At 42.2% G+C, this 16980-nt stretch overlaps 1 protein-coding gene, 1 long non-coding RNA gene and 1 other non-coding gene across 3 annotated transcripts in view; 2 read left to right on the top strand and 1 right to left on the bottom strand.

Moving 5' to 3' along the window:
- Positions 1–754: 754 nt before the first annotated feature.
- Positions 755–2580, top strand: LOC121854934. Its single transcript, XR_006086668.1, has 2 exons — positions 755–905; positions 1045–2580. It is a non-coding gene; the product is annotated as an uncharacterized LOC121854934 (long non-coding RNA).
- On the top strand, positions 1581–1653 carry Trnam-cau. The gene has a single exon. It is a non-coding gene; the product is annotated as a tRNA-Met (tRNA).
- A 5550-nt stretch (positions 2581–8130) lies between the features above and the next one.
- The window catches only part of LOC121854933 (paramyosin-like), a 54052-nt gene continuing 45202 nt past the window's right edge, over positions 8131–16980 (bottom strand). Inside the window, exons 4-6 of the mRNA XM_042349744.1 lie at positions 16465–16563; positions 10767–10904; positions 8131–10434 (exon numbers count right to left, since the gene is read on the bottom strand). Coding sequence (XP_042205678.1) covers positions 9844–10434; positions 10767–10904; positions 16465–16563 — 828 coding nt within the window. The 3' untranslated portion in view covers positions 8131–9843. The remainder of the gene's footprint in view (positions 10435–10766; positions 10905–16464; positions 16564–16980) is intronic.

The following is a 16980-nucleotide window of genomic DNA, read 5'->3' on the forward strand; positions in this document are numbered from 1 at the left end:
TTCTATATTTCATTCGCCTGTTCCCTTTCCTTCATTCCAATTTTTCCTTCCTTCATTCCCTTGTTTTACTTTCTTCATTCCCTTTGTGCCTTCCTCCGTTTCCCCTGTGCATTCCTTCATTCCATTGTTTGTATCTTCCGTTCCTGTTTCTATATTTCATTCCCCTGTTTCCTTCCCTCATTCTCCTGTTTTCTGACTTCATTCCTGTTTCCATCCTTTAATACCATTTTTTTTTCATTCTCTCTTGTTTTTCTTCATCCCTGTGATTCCTTTCTTCACAATCCTCGTCCTTCTCCATTCCCCTTTCTCGTATCTTTATTGTCTTATTTCATTCTTTAATTCCACTGTTTCATTCCTCCGTTCTGTTTATGTCATGCATTTTCTTGTTTTCTTTCCATATTTTCTTGTTCCTTGCTTCCTTTATTCCCACACTTACTTCCTTTATTCCCACACTTACTTCATTTATTCCCACACTTACTTCCTTAATTCCTCTATTTTTCTACTTTCATAGCCATCTTCTGTGTTATTTCGTGTTCTTTCTTATCACTCATCTTTTCTATATATCCCTTTTCCTTTATCTCTTCCCCTCACTTATTATCTCTCTAGTTCTCTCTCTCTCTATTCTCCTTTATCTCTTATATTTATCTGGTTCCTTCTTTATCTGTATGTTTGTCTTTTTCTTAACACCTCCCCTTGTTCTACACAGTATTTTTTCTCTCCTCTCTCTCTCCCTTTCTCTCTCTCCAGTCCCCCCTTTACACCCCTCCAGCACAGAGTACGTACAATAGGAACTACCCGACGGAGTTAACATCGAGGACCTCACCACCACCACCTCCATCAGTCGAGTCTTCCCCCTGACGTCACCTCTCTCGTCTCAGCTCACACATAACGCAAATTAAACAAAGGTCCTATATCTTGTTTGATTGCTTGATTGATATAAAATTTTGGGGGGGTCTATAATAATCAATCAATATAATCTCTATATACTAACAATTGTTTATATGTTGATATTTTTATGTTTGTGATCAATTTGCATTTCCACAGGTAAACTATGAAGGTAAAATCAAGACAAGACTGTGTGTGTGTTATCTAAGGAGCTAGAAGACTGTTGTTGGTAAGAAACTGTTGATATCTTGTCTTGTTTGGCAATTATGGAAATCCCGAAGTTATTTATTTTTTCATTGTTTGTAAACCCAACGTTATCATTATCCCTGTATGTAAACCAATGTTGTTATCATTATCACTTTATGTAAACCTCAGTAAACCACACATCTTCTGCTTCAATATATTAATTTTCCAAGTCTGTTGTGTTCTCTTTCCTTCGTTCTTTCAACAAGTTTCCTTTAAACACTTGTAGCTGTCACGGACGCCAAACAAATCAACTATGTAATGGTCTTCACTATCATGTATGTTTACTTATAGTCAGTATGATGTGGGAATATTTTTATGGCTCCATTCAATAACAAGGTAACAGTCAGCGACCAGTCAGAGGGAAATTGAAATTACAACTGTCATATTAGTCAGGATAATACAAATAATAGAGATAATATTATCTTTAGACCGAATTAGCACCTCATATAGCCTCGATGGCGCAGTAGGCAGCGCGTGAGTCTCATAATCTCAAGGTCGTGAGTTCGATCCTCACTCGGGGCAAGAAAATTTTGAACGACCTGTGGTGCAATGGTCAGCATGCTCGCTTCGCAAACGGACGAGGTGAAACTATAGGCAAGTTACTATACACCATTTCACAATGTCTATCCAGCATGTTAATGGTTAGCCAGTGAAGTTGTCCGGTTTTCTCTGACTATTCCTTAACACTGGGTCATGCAACTCGTTAATATAGGGCGTTGTGTTGGCGACAAACAAATTCACGCCTAGGTGGTCCTTGGGTCAGCTATCCTCGAACACGAGGGGCAACCATTACTTATTATTTATGTAGACTCAATATTGTTAACATCTCTATCATTATTTCTTGTACCTGGATGATTATGTCTTCAACTTTGATATAGTATGATTTAGTAGATACCTATTTGAGCAGTAGGAGTGTATAAAAATAATAACATTAGAAATCTGTTTTACTTACCTTTAGTAATAAAGTTAACTGCAGCCTTACGGAGTCCATTATCTCTACCTTGGTGACAATATAAATAATTCCCAGTCTTGAGGTAGTGCACCATCTGTTGTAGGCAGGTGTCCATGCCCTTGTGCACCATGATCTTTCTTGTAATAAAACATATTTCTTATAAACCTTCATTTAATGTACTCAACTCCAAACACCAATATAGTCTCCCACATTGCTCCTTTAAACTAATTCCATCAGATCATGGGACTAAATAATATTATTCATATTTATATTAATTGTACATTTAGGCTATATTCAAGATTTTCTAAATATATTTTTTGAATATCAACCAATATATTAAAAGTTTTTTGTAGGTGCACTATTGGTATAAACAAAAATAATTAATGATATGGAAAACATGTTATTACCACCAAATGATTGTTGTGATTGTCAACTTGCCAGATAATAAATGTATAAGCTGATTAAGAATGTCAAATAAAGATAAAATAATTGAGAAATGAGGCATTTTATTTCTGATAATTGATACTCCCTCTATTCTACGTCTATCACATGGCCTAGATACAGATAGATGGCCTAAATAATAGACAAGTCTTACTAAATTTTATGACAAAAGTCCATTTAATATAGAAATAATATGCAAGATTTGGGTATCATGTGTAAAAAAAGTGGGAGGTTAGGTAAGTGGGAGACACATTTTTCCCAACAATATTCTTCTTATTTTAAGCTACATATACATATAATCAACCAGCAATAACTAAAATCCGCAACCACCGTTTGTAAGCTAAAATTTTGAGCAAATAGTTGGAGGATATTCTATAATCTTGGTAGTTTTTCATGGGTCACGGGGGAATCAGTTTAGATACGTAGCACGGATGTTTTCTGCTTCTGCTCATGGCGACGCATGCGCAGTATAGCACTGAAATAGAAATTTCACATCGCAACAGCACCGAGTGTAAGCCCTTTCAAGACAAGACTTGACCAACACTGGCACAGGTATAGATACATTCAGGAACCAGTACATGCCCAGTACTTGCCAACAGTGTGTAACAAATACGTAACTGACCGCCCAAGTAGTGAAAAGGATAAAAGTAAAAAGTAAGTAAAAAGACCACAGTGAATGACCGTGTGACTGTTGGCCAGGGGTCCCCCAGCCAACTTCACGCGATCTTTACACAACCTTTGAAGCGTTTACTATTTTCTGTGATACAAACCAGGGGTAACTTGGATACTATCGTGAGAGACTATTTTGTTTGTTACGCAGCTGTAATATAAATCATAAGATATTTTCGAGACTAGTACAGTCTCCCCCAAAAGTTCGTTAACTCTCCCAGCCAGCTATTGCTGCACTGCCTGTTTCAGATGTTTGAAACTGTCTCAGTACCAACCAGAACATAAAACCGAAACGAATAAATCTAAAGGTTCGAAGTGACAGACTCAAGTTCATATATCTGAAGCAGGCAGTACAGCAATAGCTGGCTGGGAGAGTTAACGAACTTTTGGGTGAGACTGTACTTACGTGCTCAGCAAAACGCACACACACACACACGCGACACCACTATACAACAGCCCAATCCCAACCATTGTAAAATTGTCAACTCGTAGCTAACCTGTGTGTTCACTCCCTGCCAATCTCACTTTCGTTACTGTGCTGAAATTCCTTGTTAAATGATCCTCTCCCTTTTGTCATTATATACAATATTTGTTCCACATGTCTCTCGTATGTTATTTGTCAATCAAGTGACTCATTCCCCCGTCAATAATGCACTGATAATTCGAAGTGCCAAAGATTCTCAAGTGATTCGTTAACGGCTTGTATTCTGAAAGATTCTTTATGGTAAATCTTCCGCTAACTGATTCAAGAGGTGGATTCACAAAGGTTATTATGATATAATTTTCCCTTAACTATTTTATACTTTGTTCAACCTCTGGTGTCATTGTACAGGGGTACCTAGTGACAGCACTAGGATCCCGCTTCCTCGATCAAGGAATAAACAATTGAAATTGAAATTGAATTTGTTCAACCATTTGCTTGAGTGACGCCGTGAGGGAAGGTTTTGTCGCTACTGGTTCTTCTGTTCTGACTAAATTTTTAGTATATTTTTATTATCCTATTTAAACACCGCCAGGGTAGTTTGTCAACCCAACGAGTAGCTACTGAGAGAGTTTATTCCGTCATCAAATGGAAATTTAGGTGACATTGATGCTTTATGAAAAATTAATTACTCAGTTAAACTCCGTTATTTTATATGTTGTTTGGGTGCAGTTGATAGTGGCGTCTGTAGATTCAGATTTGCCCCCGAGGGGACTAGTTTATTGGGCACCCCCTTACATCCTGTGCAAGGTGAAGCGCAGAAGCGTTTACAGCGCCCATCTGGGAAGTATGCAAAGTTCATACTTGCCTTTATGACTCGTACATTAAGGGCGTAAAAGCCTGAAGGGTCATAGGTTTTGTCAAGTTACATAAAGTGAGAGAATGATGAGTGTGTGGGGGTAAAGTTCCCGGTACATTTCATCTGTTTATAGCAAAGCGTGGCAGGTCCCTAATAATGTCAAGTGCCAGGCCTGGGCGTCTGTAGTAAGAAACAAACCGTGTTCTTGAAAAGGGAAAAAAGTAATTTGAATATTTTAAGACGGGAAAAGTAGGTTGTGACATCTGTGCGTTCAGTATTTTGGTGAATTGAAAACAAAAATAAAAGGAGGGGTATAGGCTGAACTATGAACAATAAATAAATACAGTAGGATCCAGGAATATTAAAATGGGTGGGGGGGGGTCCAGGAAGTTGTGGTTGGGGCAAGCACAGAGGGTCCACCCATTTTGATGCCACGTCCACTTGATATTAGGATATATTCTGAGGTCAATAGTAATTATTTTTTACTGTACAAAAACGCATGAGTGCAATACTACATTTAAAAAAAAAATGTACGTATTGGAATTTTCTGCTGAAAAGGGAGGTCTGGACCCCAGGACCCCTCTGGATCCGCCCCTGAAGGTCTAATTTGGTCAGTCAAGAAATGTATTCCTTCAATACATTAATAAGTGATAATGAAACTGTTTTATATCAGGAGAAATAAGTCTCAACTGCTGTTATACATATCACAAGTTTGGGCTTAAATTAGTTTACGTTTTCTTTAAAAATGCATGTGTCTTCATTTTCTTTTTTCGAGCCTCATTCGAGGGTGATCTATAAAATATAATGGAAACTATAGTACAGTACACGAGAAAATAATCTTTCATCAGGCAATCAAGTTCACACGATCTGGATAAATTATACAGTGATAGCTAGTGATCATCGTGTTTGTTTGTAGTGGCATAGTAGCATGGATACAAGAGCCACATTAGAAAAAAGACCCTGCACTAATATCCCCTTACTTTATGTGTTATCCTCGGTAAATATTTATATACGTATGTTCGTACTTTTTTATTTTTACTAAGTAAATTAAGATATGTTTGTGTGTGTGTGGCTGTGTGTGCTTGAACATAATTATGCATGCATTTGAAAGTGTATATTTGTGTGTGCATGAGAGATGAATGCGTGCGTGAGTGTTAACGTGTGCGTGAACGTGTGTGCACCTGCGTGTATGTGTGCATGCACGTGCTGGTTGTTTACAGTCTCACAGAAATTAAGTCGCCATTGCTGACAAAAACCCGTTCACGCTAGAGTGTAGTTGTGACGGTGATTGTGGGTAATATCTTCTGGCGTCAACATTTGCTGATGATCTTATAATTTTCCTTAATATTCACCGTTTATTTACTTACCTTAAGGCTTAAATCCAAAGACAATACCCCAGTAATGTCTGTCTTGTAGAGTATTACTTCAGGTATTCAGACTCATTTTTTTTAGAATTTTATAAACCTAACGAATTGTACATCTACAATCATAACAACCAAAACAATTCCCATGAAATTGTTAATTTTACTTGTGGACTAAAATCACCAGCGTAAATTTATAACTGGAACTAAAACAGTCCCACGTGACTATTAGGGAGGGGGTGGGGGAAAGGGTACATTCTCACGTTCATAAGCGTGGGAGCCGTCAGTGATGATACGAGACTACGAAAAAAAAAATCGATTCTTTGATAGATATGATCTGTGAGCATGAGGGTTGCTGGGTCTGATTTCTCTCTCGTCATACCAATGCAATCAGTCATTTCATTGTTCCACAGTATATAAAATTTCCCCCTTTTTTATTGCCTTTAACCATAGTGATTATTTACGAATGTTCATATTGCGATTGTCTTGTGAACAGAGAACATTATAAATTTGGTAGAAAGTTAATCGATGATTTACCCGGGAGGAGGGTGTGGGGGGTGGGGGTGTAGAGGGGGTAGGGAGGCAGCTGTGCAGGACATCAAATAGGAAAACGTCATCTATTAAACTTTTCAATTCACGGTCCCAGGAACGGGCGAGGCTGGTGAGGCGGTGGGCGGGTGGGGTGGGAGGTTGTGCGAGTCCTCATGTCAATAATGTGATGGTGGGTTTTTGTTGTGGATCTCACCTGCCCACCCCACCCCACCCTCTCATGCTTATCCACCCCACACTCTTTTGCTTGCCCACCCTACACTCTCTTGCTTGCCCACCCCACCTTTCTTGTACCCCCTGCCTACCCACCTACCCATTCTTTCACAACTTGCCACCTACTCATTATCCACCTCTGTTTACGCATAATTACCATATATTTAATTTCTGGGACCGGATCACCACATTAAAGAGTATTGTAACTACAGGGATAAAACATCGACTTCGTTCAAAGCCTCAATACGCGCACTCGTTAACATGCTGACTAATAACCCGGCCACTAAAGGATCAATATCTGGTAATTGTACGCTCTAATGACCCCAAATTAGTGTCGCGTGTCACTTACAGGTCATCAGGTGTAATTTTTGAGGCCAGATCACGTAATAGCATGTTGAAGCTTGTTTGAACTAACATAATGAAAAGATTAATCTGATTTAACCCTCAAACGGCAAGACTTAGTAATTTGGCAACTTTTTCTAAAAATATATTTTCTTCAAAATTTCAACAACACGTTTTATGTTTACATCCTCAGCTAACTAAGGAATATTCAGATTACGTGATGATTATTCCCCCCAGCCTGTCTCACCTTTAAGAATAACCATCCTAACGCTAACCTAACCTAACCCCCAGGTAGCGTTAGGGTGATACTGTATTCTGTATCAATAAGACGTAATGTCATCTGTTTAGAGTACTTGGACTCGTCATTCTGTGTCTGTCAGACTCTGTTATTGCGTCGTAAATCAGTAATGGGTAGAGTAAGCTAACCCAAGCTTGGTGTTGTTGACATCATATGAATTGTGTTTTTGTGTTTTAGCTGATAAGGTTAAAGGTTCAGGTCGTGGGAACATTCATTTATTATTGTAAAACAAAAACAAAAGGAGATAAAATCCTAGACTGGTCATACAGTCTTTATAATTTTTATCATCAGCTGATATAGTACACGAGCGCTTTTGTTTTATTATCAGTGTGGCCGCCTGTGTTGGCAATATACATCTGATAGAGTTGGTGATTGTCTTTGTTAACATCTATCTGCTGATAAAGGTATTGATCGTCTTTGTCTGTTTTATCAGCTGGCCATTGTTTGTCTCATCATCTGATAACAGTGACGGTTCCAGGATGCACAAACCAAGTCAGCGTATATGACTGATGATGAGTTGTCTCACCAGTCATATAACGTATACAGGTTATAAACTCTCCTTCCTCCCAAAGCTGACTATCATCTCGTTTTATACTATTCTCTAACTGTTTTGTTTTTCTGCTTTACATTCTGGGTGATGGAAAACAAACAGTCAACAATGACGATGGATTTTGTGTTCATCATAAGGTTGTTTTTCCAGAGGGTCCGGAAATCAGCAGCTAGTGTAGGTGTTGGTGGTAAGATAATGTATTACTGCGTAGTCAAGTTATTAAATGCACTTGTCATCAATAATTAAGATACTGTTACCCTGTATCAGTAGCTCAGTGATGTTAATTTGATTCAAAAAAATTCTGTGTTATTTTAAACTAAAGGAACATCAATGAAAGTCACATATCAACCACGATCAATTTTATTCAACATATAAAAATATTCTGTACAGGGAACGTAGATATATACACTATGTACAAGGACCGAGACAGACAGTCTTTTGTAGCTTACTGCTGCTGTTACACCACCAAGACACTTCAGGCAACACCCGTCACCACCACCAGCAGGAGAAGCACTCTGGGCCACAGTCAGGAAAATCCAACTTGTAGGACACATTGAAGGGGGTCCTGGAGGACCTAAACCAATCGATTTACCAGCTAAGATCCACCCACTCTTGAAGTCCTTAGCAACCATCACAATTTCTTGAAGTTGATTAGTTGCAACTCAAAATTCTAGACAATCACCTTACACAGAATTGTATCAGTCGCTAAGGACCGTAGGAGTAAGTAGAATTTAGTTTAGTTTATAACCATCCTAATTTATATGGCAATAAAATAATATATATTTTACGTTAGTTTCCCTGTGAGTCGCCGCTGTTTCCCCTGGAGGTGGGTCTTTAGCTATATAATTCTTGTTCGAGATCAGAGATAATGTGTCTTACACACATAACACAATGGACATTAGACATTGAATATTGGACACAATAGACACTGGGTACACCTGACATTGAACGCGATAAACATTGGACCCAATAGGCTCTGGACAATACTGAATTTATTAGACGTTAGAATTAGACATTGGGCACAATGGACAACGCACACAATATACAGTGGACACATTGGACATTGGACACGGGACTACAATGGTTTACATGTAATTGGCATATAATACTGGTTTAATTCTACCGTCATATACACTATTATTGAGCTTGAACTTCCCCAAAAACCACATTTGTTTCATGGCGTTGTGACAGTGTTAGTCGTAGCTTCTGTGAGCCAGTGAAACACAATCTTCTTCACCTGATTATACTTACTCTATCTGTCGTCATCTATGATTATATCAACAGAGGCATAATATGGAGCACTGATTGGGGATACTTCTCGACTACTTAAAGTAACAAAATACTACTTAGAATCCTACTTAAGAAGTTAAATCACTCTTCAAAGTTGTTACATATAAATAGTGTTGAAACAAAGTTCTTTGGGGGACTCAAGCTAAGTTAAAAAAGACGCATCTTTACATAAATCTTCATTCAATTTAATAATTATATATATTTCATCCTTTTTCTCCTGTGACTAGGAACTGATGACCAAAACGTTCATTCAGGCACTACGTTGAAGAGGTGAAGGAGGGAGGGAGGGCAGTGGAAGCTGTGGGAAAGCTGTGGAGGACAGTGAAGAAGGTAGGAGGGCCGTGGCGGGAAGCGGTGGGGAAAAAGTGGAGGTAGCAGGAAGACGTAAGGAGAGGAGGGATAACTAAGGGACAACTTGATGGAGGGGAAAGGTCGAGAGGTACAGGGGGAAGAGAGGGACAGTGTGTTTGGTAACTCAATAAGTAAGTGAAGTAAGGAGACGATCGGTAGAGCTGGTGTAGTACAGAGCTGCGACAGAGTATATGAAGAATTTTTCCTCTTTTTTCTTGTACAAATAACAGGCACTAAAAGGTTATGCGAGTAGTTGTGTTGTAGGTGCAGACGACACAGAGACAGACATTGGGGCTAGATTAATCTGTGTCAAAGGTTTTTTCTGTGTTAATAGCAGTACTGTGAGGTTGTATGTGTATGGGGTTGATATGGAAGGCACACAGCTCCCCGCCCCGTCCTCACCCTCCCTTCTGGCACTAGCCACTCGGTGACAGGTCGCGACGCTTTCTCTTCACCTCCCTCAAAGTATCGTCAACCGAGTCCCTCCACGGCCTGAGGTAATGACTGTGTCCACCTTGAGCGTGAGAACGACGTAAACGTTCCTCAACATGCTGTAAGCGTTCTAAAGTGTCGTTCATTCTGAGGTCGAGGGTTAGTTGTTGCGTGCGACATTGGGCAACAGAAACCTCGTCGTCGAGTTTGCGTCCCTCTATAGCAGCCGTCTTGAGGTTGAGTTGGTCTAGGCGTCTGGATACAGCCTGCAAGTCTGTTCGTAGGGCGGAGGTGTCGTCGTGAGCTACGCGGGCGTCGTCTTCACCATTCTGTCTCTCCGCCGCTGACTGGGCCACTGTGAATTCCAACTTAGCTACCTCCTGCTTCATCTCCGTTACCTCTTTCTCCAGCCTGGCCTCTAGATCCTCGAGGGCGGCAAGTAACTTGACGGAGGACGACTTCACCTCCCCAACGCCTGTCGTCGCGGCCTCCACTTTAGTCTCCAGTTGTCGCTCTGCCTCAGCCACCTCAGCCAGTCGTTCGTCACTCCCTGAGCCAGGAGACAACGACGACAACTGCGGCGAGACATTGACACATTAGTAAAACTCGAGAATAAAATGAAATACTGAACATTAGACATTCGGACTAACACTCAGCTCTGACACAACATACATGAGAGGACTTGACCCAACTGTTGTAAGTTTACACTCGTTATGGATTTAACGCGTTTCTGAAGGAAATAAACTCTAGGGTGAATATAGATAATTTTGGAAAGAAAATTGTTTTGTGTTTCAGTGTGTTAATAATTTATTACTTAGCAGTATAATTGTTGTTTAATTCAACAAGTTCCCAGTTACTGAGGACCAAACCTGTCAAACACTCAGCCGGGCGTCAGTGCGTCACTCACCTTCTTTTGGGAGCGAGTGAGAGCAAAGTCGAAGCTGTCTGCGCGCTGCTCCAGGGCGGAGATGCGCTTTGCCTGACGACCCTGTGAGGCACGAGCCACCGCCGCCACCACACCTTCTGTAGCGCCTCCCACAGCCTTCTGCAAGAGAATAACGACATTAGTACATTATTTCAGTACAGCTATGAATATCTATACCCTGTCTCCGAGACTTTGTTGTTAATTATGACAGAATATACAAGTAAATGACTAACTTTTATGGTACCTTAAGGCTATATGTGTGTTTCTCTGCACCAAGGCGTGTATAGGTAGAGTATTATACACCACACCTCCCTGAACCTCGACTCATGTTTCTCAATATTTTTTGTAATCTGAACTTAAATATAAATTAGAAATAAAGACATTAAAGTGTGACCTAGTATGAAATAATTACTCGGTGCAACATTCTTACACCTTAGACATTTAACAGCAGGTGTGTAGAGGGTGTGTGAGGAGGTATGTGAGTGGAAGCAAAGGATAGACAGACAGACAGATAGACAGACAGATAGACAGATAGATAGATAGATATATAGATAGATGGATAGATAGAGTCTCTATTTACACACACACAACCACACTACAAATCATAATGCACAGTCCACTAACACCCAGCATCCTCCCCCCACCCGTCTTCCCCTGTACTCATCCTCCTCTGATTTTCTCCCTACCCCTACCCCCTACCCCCTCCCTACACCCACCTAGCCCCACCCACGAGCCACGGTGGCAGAGAGTGGGCGTCCTCCGTGCGTGCCCGCGGCGGAGCACCATTCTTCAGCGGCAGGTGCTGAGGGAGGCAAGCGGCGCCGTCACCTCACAGTAATTGTTCCTCTCCCCAAGGCCTCCCTCGTGCCCTAGTGCCCCGCCCTCCTGTCTGTGTGTGTGTGTGTGGTGTGTCCTTATGTATGTGTCTGGTTGTCTGTGTGTGTGTGTGTGTGTGTGTGTGTGTGTGTGTGTGTGTGTGTGTGTGTGTGTGTGTGTGTGTGTGTGTGTGTGTGTGTGTGTGTGTGTGTATATAGGCTGTCTTTCTGTGTGTATCTAACTGTCTGTCTCTGTGTGTCTCTGTGTGCGTGTATGGCTGGGGAGTCTGTGTGTGTGTGTGTGGCTGTTTGTGCATGTGGCCTGTCTTTATCTGTATTTGTCTGTGTTTCTGTCTAGTTATCTGCCTGTCCGTTTATTAATATGTATAGGTTAGGTTAGGTTAGTCTAGGTTAGGTTAGTCTAGGTTAGGTTAGGTTAGTCTAGGTTCGGTTAGGTTAGGCTAGGTTAGGTTAGGTTAGGTTAGGTTAGGTTAGGTTAGGTTAGGTTAGTCTAGGTTAGGTTAGGCTAGGTTAGGTTAGGTTAGGTTAGGTTAGGTTAGCTTGATGTAAAGTTAGGTTTGGATTAAATCGAGAGCTTCCACTTAGGCAATGGACCATGTGCTGTGTGGTGGCTCTCTCTCTCTCTCTCTCTCTCTCTCTCTCTCTCTCTCTCTCTCTCTCTCCAAACAGGAGGAAGAAAAAAGAGACGTGGTCACTCCACAATGCTGACTCACTCCCCGTCACCACCACCACACTGCACATCCTCTACCATTACCAACACCACCACACTGCACCATCACCATCACCACCATCACCAACATCACCATTACACCTCTCCCCCATCACACCACCATCACCAGCATCACCATTACACTGCACCTCTCCCCATCACCACACCACACTACCTGACCAGTTTTACCTTACTCGGATGATCAACACACATGAGTCAGGGAGACGTAACATTTACTGTGTGTGTGTGTGTGTGTGTGTGTGTGTGTGTGTGTGTGTGTGTGTGTGTGTGTGTGTGTGTGTGTGTGTGTGTGTGTGTGTGTGTGTGTGTGTGTGTGCGTGTGTGTGTGTGTGTGTGTGTGTGTGTGTGTGTGTGTGTGTGTGTGTGTGTGTGTGTGTGTGTGTGTGTGTGTGTGTGTGTGTGTGTGCGTGTGTGTGTGTGTGTGTGTGTGTGTGTGTGTGTGTGTGTGTGTGTGTGTGTGCGTGTGTGTGTGTGTGTGTGTGTGTGTGTGTGTGTGTGTGTGTGTGTGTGTGTGTGTGTGTGTGTGTGTGCGTGTGTGCGTGTGTGTGTTCATCTCTCCTCCGTTAATCTGTATGTCTCCATATTCTTTTCTATCTGATTACTTTGCTATCTTTCTATATTCTCATCTATCTATTTATCTATCAATCTTATTATTTATTCGTACGTTTAGTTGTCTATTTACTATCAATCTATCAGCTTATATGATTATCCATTTATCTCTTTATCCATCTTTCCACATGTTTGTTTATTTGTTCATCTAGTTATCTATTTTTTTATCTATTTAACTATCCACCTACTTGACTCTCTGTTACCTATCTATCTATCTATCTATCTATCTATCTATCTATCCATCCATCTCTCAGCCTAAATATCTCCACCACCGTCCTTAACACTACTGAGCAGGTGCCCGACATGTTCCTCTGTCTCTCGTCTCGTCTATAAACACGACCTATTGATCGAGTCTTTTTTTATTTCTCCTTCAGGTGAGTCACTGACCAATCACCGTCGCGGGTATTGGCAGGTGGCTGTGTGGGCCAAGGAGGATGAGGCTTCACTAGGACGGCAACTTAAGGTAAGACGCTGCTTGGTGGATTGACTGGATTCGTCTTGCGTGTATTGCATAACCTTGACCTTTGCCACACTACCCTCTGGCTAGGCAGGTGTTGAGTGTGACCGACGCTGGGGAGGGGTGGGGGGACGGGGCAACATGGTCTAAGCAGGTGTTGAGGGACAATCTGGCTGTGGGACGTAGCGGGTCACAGTGGGGTAAGCTGGTTCTTTTTTTATCTGTCTGGGTGATGTGGGGTTAAGTTTGTTCCTTCGGGTGTTTGTGTGGGATGAGAGGAAAGGCGTAGTTCTTATCTTCTGTAGGAGTCTTGGGTTACCTGACGGAGGCTACCCAAGGCGAAATGAAGGATGGGGGCGAGATAGCTCTTACACACACACACACACACACACACACACCTATAGCTCGGCAGGTGTCCAACAGGTGCAGCTGTGACCTTCAAACCTTTTTTATGGGTGGTGGTGGGGATGGTGGTGGTGGGAGTGGCAGTGGTGGTGTTAGTGGTAGTAGTAGTGGCGGTTGTTGTAGTGGTAGTAGTGTTAGTGGTGGTAGTCGAGGTGGTGGTAGTGGTGGTAGGGACGGTAATAATTGTTGTTGGGGGTACAAGGCAGGAAAGCAGCAGGGTACAGGTGAATACTGTACTAGTACAAGGTTATGTCGCAACCTCGCACAGGGACGAGTGAGAGATAATTGTACCAAGAGCTTGTCCAGTATACAGTAACCAATACCCCCTCCCCCCTTCTCTCTCTCTCTCTCTATAAACTCTCTAAATAATTTTCTTGTTTCTCATCTCCCCCAAAATTAAAACCAACAAAGAAAACGAATATAATTAAGGCAGAAACTAAGGTAAAAACAAACATTAGCGGATGGAGAAAGCGAGAGAAACTAACCAATAACATACACAGAATGGACAAAGAAAGAGAGAAAAGACAGAAAATAGAGAAAAACAAAAAACAAACAGGAGAGAGAGAAAAGAAAAAAAGACACCAGTAGTAAAATTAAATAAATTGACGGACATATTATAATACGACTCGTTAATTCAAGGTCCCGCTCCGTACTTACAATAATAATTAGGAACGTTTCATCCATCCAGGTTGTGTTGACAAAATAATTGAGGTTAATTGGACAAGTTTTCCCACTACGTAATTCGGGGGAGGTTGCCAGGGTTTTTTTTTCATGGTTATTGTGGTATATAAATCGGAAAGGTTTTACGAGACTGTCTGGTGTGTTGTGTAAGTTAATTCTGGTAACTCTTGGGATATTTTAAGTAGTTTTGTGTGTGTGTAGATGTCATAACACAGTCCATCTTTACATATTTACCTGCGGTACTTACAGCCTAAAATGGATGACTCTATGTTATGGTCAGGAAAAAGAATCTATCGTAAGAATGATTGAGAATCGGTAGCCGAACGTCTCAAGGGGGAGCGATAATTCGTTTGATTATACATTAGGTTTCGTCACTGTTTCCGGCAGATCACTTGATAAGAACAAGCGTAATGAGGTGTGGTGGGAGGAAAGGAGGAGGAGGATAGGAAGGAGGTAAAGGAGGAGGGGGGAAGGAGGGAGTACCTGGTTACAGTGCCGGATTTAGACCTGTGGAGGCCCATGGGCACTGGGCAGCCTCTTTGTGGAGGCCCCCCTCATTATAACTACCCAAGAGGGTGGGGTCGCGAGTGAAGCGAGCCTACGCATCTGGGAGTTCCGGGGGGCGCTGTAAGCCCCCCGGGAAAATTTTGAAATTTGAACACTTCTTTGGAAAATTTTGAAGCCATATGCAGTTATATTGAGGAAAATTGAACAGTGAGAAATTTTTAATTAACTGTATATTTATTGATTGTGTACAAATGAATAAACAAATAAATAAAATATTGTAATATGTGGAGGCCCCAGATTGTGGAGGCCCCTGGGCAGCTGCCCACTTTGCCCACTCCTAAATCCGGCCCTGCCTGGTTATTGTTCCACTGTTAATGAGAGGTGTGAAGCAGGGAGGAGGAGGTGGGGGAGGTTACGCTATGTCCTTTTGCCACCTCTGTTTTACATAGCTGACACAAGGCATGGGATTGATGCTCGTGGGTGCTCAAGCGTGCGTAATTTATGCGTATGGTTGTCGCGTGTGAGTGACCTGGTATAGACAACAGAGTTGATGTTAGTGCGTCATGTGTATATTCTCTGGGTAGGGCTTATGAGTTCGTGTGGTGTGTATTACCCAAATGTATGAGATGGATCGTGTTAAGGTAAGTGTTAAGGAGATGTGTCAGTTTCGCCTCTTATTCTAATACTCCTTCCTCCTCATCCCCCTCTTCCTCCTCATCTTCCACTTCCTCCTGATCCTCCTCTTCATCCCGCTTTCTCCTCTCCTTATCCACTTATTCCTCCCCCACCTTCGCCTCTTCCCACGGTCTCAGCTGTCCTGTACCTCGCTACCCGGTGCAGTTTGTTTACTCTGATCAGCTGTTCTGGTCATATGTAAACATACATTTGGTTGCGATAATAAACTCTATGAACTCTTTAACTGACTGACTGGATGACTGACTGACTGATCCACTAAGGGATATTTCTCCCTCCTCCGTTCCCGTCATGGGCTCGTCATTCAACTTCCGGTTCGTGTAACAAAAATCGCCAATAACACAGCTGACGGATAACTTCTTGGTCATCCTTGTTACCTTGCCAGTAAATGCGCAATGGATGTTCCGTTATGGTGGCGTTGTAACGGCGTTGTGGTGGCGTTGTGGTGGCGTTGTGGTGGCGTTGTAACGGCGTTGTGGTGGCGTTGTAACGGCGTTGTGATAGCGTTGTAACGGCGTTGTGGTGGCGTTGTATTGTAGTGGCGTTGCAACAGCGTCCGAGTGGTCGTCTTGCAGCAGAGAGTAATTAAGGCTTTCACTCCTCCCGCCTCACTGACCAGCTAATTAGCGACACCTGCCGCCGCCATCACCTGCCATGACGCGACCCCTTCCTCCCTCCCCCTCACACCTCCCGCTGTTATCCGACCTCCCTCCCACCTCCCATGTGACACACACACACACAGAAAGGTATACGAGGACCCACCTTGTCTCCTGGTGGGGAAGACGACACAGGGGTGCCCGCCACGGTCCCTTCCGGCAGAGCCTTCAGAAGGTCGTTGAAGTCCTCACGGATAGAAGTCACCTGAAAGAGAGGAGAGAGAGTTGGTGAGACAGGTGTCCTGGTGTCCTACTGTGGGAGCCTGACTGTATGTTCATCATCTCTGTGAATCCTTGTGTCCTATTCTGATTTATATTCTATTTCTCCTGATGTTATACTTAGGGAATCTTATTTTTTTTGCCTGTTACTTAGCTTAATGAGACATATTAGGAATGATTGTGGAAAGAATTGTTAAGAAATAGTAAGTTCCCGTTGTCGCGTGTTCGGTAAAAAATTCCTTGAGAGAGAGAGAGAGAGAGAGAGAGAGAGAGAGAGAGAGAGAGAGAGAGAGAGAGAGAGAGTATTAATGGTCACGTTGGCGTACAAAAATAATCGGAAGCCTTAATTATTCACTGCTAATTCCCGTCCATTTTTACCAAAGACAAATAAACATCAGGTAAT

This window comes from Homarus americanus, unplaced genomic scaffold, assembly GCF_018991925.1.
Source record: "Homarus americanus isolate GMGI-L3 unplaced genomic scaffold, GMGI_Hamer_2.0 scaffold38749, whole genome shotgun sequence".
NCBI lineage: Eukaryota > Metazoa > Arthropoda > Malacostraca > Decapoda > Nephropidae > Homarus > Homarus americanus.